Raw genomic sequence first — 4,988 nt, forward strand, 5'->3', positions numbered from 1 at the left:
CGAACGTCTCACCAAGACGTTCGAACATACGACGTTTCAATTACATAGCCGTTAAGACTTCTACGTTCGAACGTGTATTGTTTTACATTTAGACGTTATTTTTTCATAAAATTTACGTTCGGACTTTACTTATAACGTCCGAACGTACTATTTCTTAAATTTATTTATGTCTCAACGTTTGAACGTTCATCCTTTACGTTCACACGTAAAACCCATACATTCGAACGTATAACATAAACGTCCGAACGTACGTTAGTTAAATTTATTTTCTGCTTACGTTCAAACATGTATGTTATACATTCGTACGTATGTGTTTTACGTGCGAACATATAGGATACACGTAAATTGAGCTAAATTATTGCATATTTTATACATTTAGAACCAAATGCAAACGAGAAGAAGTAACGCGAGAGTTGAAGAACTCCTCCAAAGTCCATCTGCTGCTACCTCCACTACTTATCACCTCCATCTCCATTCATTTGACTTGCTCTTTTCACTCCCTACTTTTTATTTAATTTCAGTTTAAAGTTTATGGAATATTTTTGAGATTTTTCACTTAGACCCTTGGGCATTTTTATTTGCTCTTTATTTACTTCGTGTTATTTATTTTTCTCCTTTTTTTAAGCTTTCATTGAACAGTGATTACAATTGGCATGGATTGTTTTTGAGAATTTGTGATTTGAATACAAGGATGAACTCTAGAATCTTGATTTTTGGTTCTTTTCAATTCTCAATTCGTATTTTTTCAATTACTTTCTAATCTAGTTTAATTCGTAGATTAGTTTCATTAATCTCTTAGTTCCATTACATATTAGATTAATTAAACCTTAATTGAGACTTAAATAATTTCTATTTTATTGTTTAATTTTTAGACTAATTAAGATTGTTTAGTGTAGTTGATTCTTTGATTTTTAATTTCAATTTGTTAGTCTTTTATATTTCATTTCGACACTTAAAAATCTAAAAGTATGAATCTAGTCCATGACTAGTGCCTTTTTCATTTTTGTTGCACTCTTCCATTCATTGCACATACCATCATTTTTATTTTCTTTTAGCGAATATTTTCACCATTTTAAACGAGTTTGATTTTAAGTAACTTTCCCTGAGGAGACGATCTAGGAATTTATTCATAATTATTACACGACATCCTCTTACACTTGGGATAGCCTTTGTGCTGCTCATTTTTAAGTGAGTCAAGTTTTTGGCGCCGCTGCCGCGGATAGTTGCTTGACGTAAATTTAGACTCGTTATTTATTTATTTATTTATTCATCTCAAATGTTTTCTTCACTATCTGATCTCTGATTACACATTTCACTTGTCACCTACTACTCAGTCACTTGAACTTTACTTATGCTATTTAGATTGATGTTTAATGTCATGGGTGAGAGACAATTCAAATAGGTTGGTTAGAGTTACATTGAGCACTGAGAGTAGTATACACAGGTCAGAGGTAGATAGCTTTTCAGTTTTTTCTACAGACAAGGGCATTGAAATTGAACAAACCTGCACCTGCACCGCGCACTCTTAAGGATTATTTGCAGCCCACTCGCACCACTACACCATCATGCATTATTTTACCTGATGATGCACCTAATTTTTCCATTAAGCATGACATGATGTCTGTGATACTCAGTTCCACAGGATGGATTCTGAGAGTCCTTATCAACACTTGATAGATTTTGAGTTGGCCTGTACTACTTTTATCAATAGAGCCACTACTGATGAATTTATTAGACTTCGTTTATTTCCTTTCTCTTTAAAGGATAAAGCGAAGATTTGATTTAACTCTTTGAGGCTTAATTCTATCTCTAGTTGGTCTGATATGCAACGTGAGTTCTTACAAAAAAAAATTCCTTTTCAGAGAACACAGTATTTACAAGAGTAGATCAGTCAGTTCAATCAGAAATCTGACGAGACTTTCCAGGCCAGTTGGGAAAGGTTTAAGGATTTGGTGAACATCTGTCCACATCACGGTTTTGAATCTTTGAGGTTGGTGAATTATTTTTACACTGGTCTCACTCCACAATGCAAGCAGTTTGTTCAGACTACGTGCAATGGAGAATTCTTTAGAAAGGAACCTGATGAAGCATTGTCATTTTTTGACTGTCTTGCTGAGAGCGCACAACAATGGAACACTCGGACTGATCGAGTTTATTTGAAAGCACAGCCACTGAGGGCTATTCCTGGTGGGAGTAGATATGAGATTAAGGAGGACACTCACGTTCAAGCCCGAATAGCTGCATTGACTAGAAGATTAGAGGTCATGGAGATGGAAAAGGTGAAGGCAACATAAACAGTAAATGCATGCTCTATACGCGCTGATTCGAACCACAAGACCCAAGATTGCCCGATTATGCCAGTATTTCAGGAGAGTGGCTATGAGCAGATGCAATCAGCGAACTGGGTAAATAAAGCATAAATCAGCCTTTCTCCAATACGTATAATCCGGGGTGGAGGAATCACCCAAATTTCTAATGGAGGAATGATCAGCTTGGCCAGTCTCCACCACCTTCTCAGCAACCATTTCATCAGGCTGCTCCTCAGCACCAATATCAATCATATAAGAGTTCTCAGAGCTATCCTTTTGTAGCACCTTCAAGATTTCAGCCTCATGTAGCTGCACAAAGTTCTCAGCCTCAATCATCTATGAAGAAGTCTCTATATGACAGTATGGCACAAATGGCCAATACACTTAAGCAATTCATGTAGATTCAAGCCATCACAAAACAATCAGAACACTCAGGCCATAAATGACTTGCGGGGCACCATCAATAAGATGAGCACGACATTGAGCACTCTAGAGAAAGGGAAGTTCCTAGCACAGCCTCAGCCTAATCCTCAAGTATACCGGTAACCACAACAACAAGTGCATAATGTGTTAGGGGAGGTTTTTGAGACAGCGAAGGCCGTTCTGACTTTGAGAAGTGGAAATGAAGTTCCCCAACCAGAGATGACTATGGACACACAGGTAGTTGCTCCTATACCTGAAGATGCAATAGAGACTGGTGAAGCTGAAAAAGAACTAGAGGTAGTGAGACCAGAGCTGAAGAAGCCTGTGATTGTAGATGCTGAAACTGGGGTACCAACTTGTGGTTCCCTATCCTGAGAGATTGGTAGCTGGCCAAAAGAATAAATACCACACTGAGATTCATGAGATGTTTAAGCAAGTAAAGATTAATATTCCACTCTTGGATGCCATACAACAAGTTCCTTCGTATGCAAAATTTTTGAAGGACTTGTGTACAGTGAAGAGGAAGTTGAATGTAAAGAAGAAAGCTTTCCTAACGGAGCAAGTCAGTGTATTGATATTGAGCGAGACTCCTCAGAAGTTTGGAGATCCTGGCTCCCCCAACATTTCAATTATGATCGGTGAGTCACGCATTGGGAGAGTTTTACTTGATTTGGGGAGTAGTGTGAACTTGCTACCATTCTCAGTGTATGAGCAGTTGGGATTGGGTGAGTTAAAAAAGACCTCTATCATGCTACGATTGGCTGACAGATCAATTAAGGAGCTGAGGGGTATTGTAGAGGATGTGCTAGTCCAGGAGGACAAATTTTACTACCCAGTGGATTTTGTAGTTCTTGATATGCAGCAGCCAGCCTCCACTATTTACCAAGCTCCTGTCATTCTTGGAAGACCATTTCTAGCTACATCAAATGCTTTGATTAATTGCAGAAGTGGAGTTCTGAAGCTTACTTTTGGGAACATGGCACTTGAATTGAACGTTTTCAATGCTTGCAAGATGCCAACGCATTTTGATGACACAAGTGATTTGAATGCTGTGGAGAGTTTGACACCAACAGAATTTATTTGCTCAACTTTTCCTTTCTCTGATAATGATTCCAGTTTTCAGTCACATAAATTTTTACTTGATGAAAAAACTGACCATGTTGATGGAAATGTTTTTGAATTTTTGGACTGTTTTGCAGATTCTTCCTTACCACTTAGTACAATTTGCAGGCGCAAGATGGAAACCCCAGTTTGAAACTCTACCGCCACCAGACATACTTAAATCTTCAGAGAAAGAAGTTCCCCAGTTGGAACTGAAACCACTTCCTCAAGATTTAAAGTATGTGCTTCTTGGTCCTGAAAAAAGCACTTTTCCTATGGTAATTTCCTCTAAGTTAAATTAGAAGGATGAAACCCAGTTGATTGAAGTCTTAAAAAAGCATCGAGACGCAATTGGTTGGACAATAGCCGACATCAAAGATATTGATGCTGCTGTTTGTACCCATAGAATCCATCTTGAAGATGATGCTAGACCGGTTTGTGATGCTCAATGTAGGCTCAATCCTACCATGAAGGAAGTTGTCAAAGAGGAAGTGCTTAAGCTGCTCGCAGCGGGTATCATTTACCCCATCTCAAACAGTAAGTGGGTAAGTCCAACTCAAGTGGTACCAAAAAAATCTGATTTAACTGTTTAAAAAATGATAAAAATGAGTTGATTCCAACTAGAATGGTTATTGGTTGGAGAATGTGCATTGATTATAGAAAACTTAATTCAGCCAGTAGGAAGGATCATTTTCCTTTACCATTTTTGGATCAAATTTTAGAAAGAGTGGCCGGTAATGCATTTTATTGCTTCTTGGATGGATACTCTGGTTATTATCAAATTGCTGTAGCGCCTGAGGACCAGGAGAAAATCACTTTCACCTGTCCTTTTGGCACCTTTGCTTTTACTAGAATGCTTTTTGGTTTGTGTAATGCTCCAGCTACTTTTCAGAGATGCATGATGAGTATTTTTTCTGACATGATTGATGATATTTGTGAAATATTCATGGATGACTTCTCTGTTTTTGGAAAGTCTTTTGATAGTTGTTTACATAATTTGGCACGTATTCTCCAGAGATGTGAGGAAAAAAATCTTTTACTTAATTGGGAGAAATGCCAATTTATGGTTACTCATGGTATTGTCTTGGAACATATTGTTTCTTCTGAAGGTATAAAGGTCGACAAGGCAAAAATTGAATTAATATCTAAACTTCC

General features: G+C 37.6%; 1 protein-coding gene across 1 annotated transcript; it reads left to right on the top strand.

The window, feature by feature from the left end:
- The first annotated feature begins 2,951 nt into the window (after positions 1-2,951).
- Positions 2,952-3,987, top strand: LOC121246130. The gene is made up of 2 exons (XM_041144150.1): positions 2,952-3,080; positions 3,130-3,987. Exons 1-2 carry the CDS (start codon positions 2,952-2,954, stop codon positions 3,985-3,987), a joined length of 987 nt encoding a protein of 328 aa, XP_041000084.1.
- Positions 3,988-4,988: the final 1,001 nt, after the last annotated feature.

The sequence above is a fragment of the Juglans microcarpa x Juglans regia genome, chromosome 1D, assembly GCF_004785595.1.
Source record: "Juglans microcarpa x Juglans regia isolate MS1-56 chromosome 1D, Jm3101_v1.0, whole genome shotgun sequence".
Classification (NCBI taxonomy): domain Eukaryota; kingdom Viridiplantae; phylum Streptophyta; class Magnoliopsida; order Fagales; family Juglandaceae; genus Juglans; species Juglans microcarpa x Juglans regia.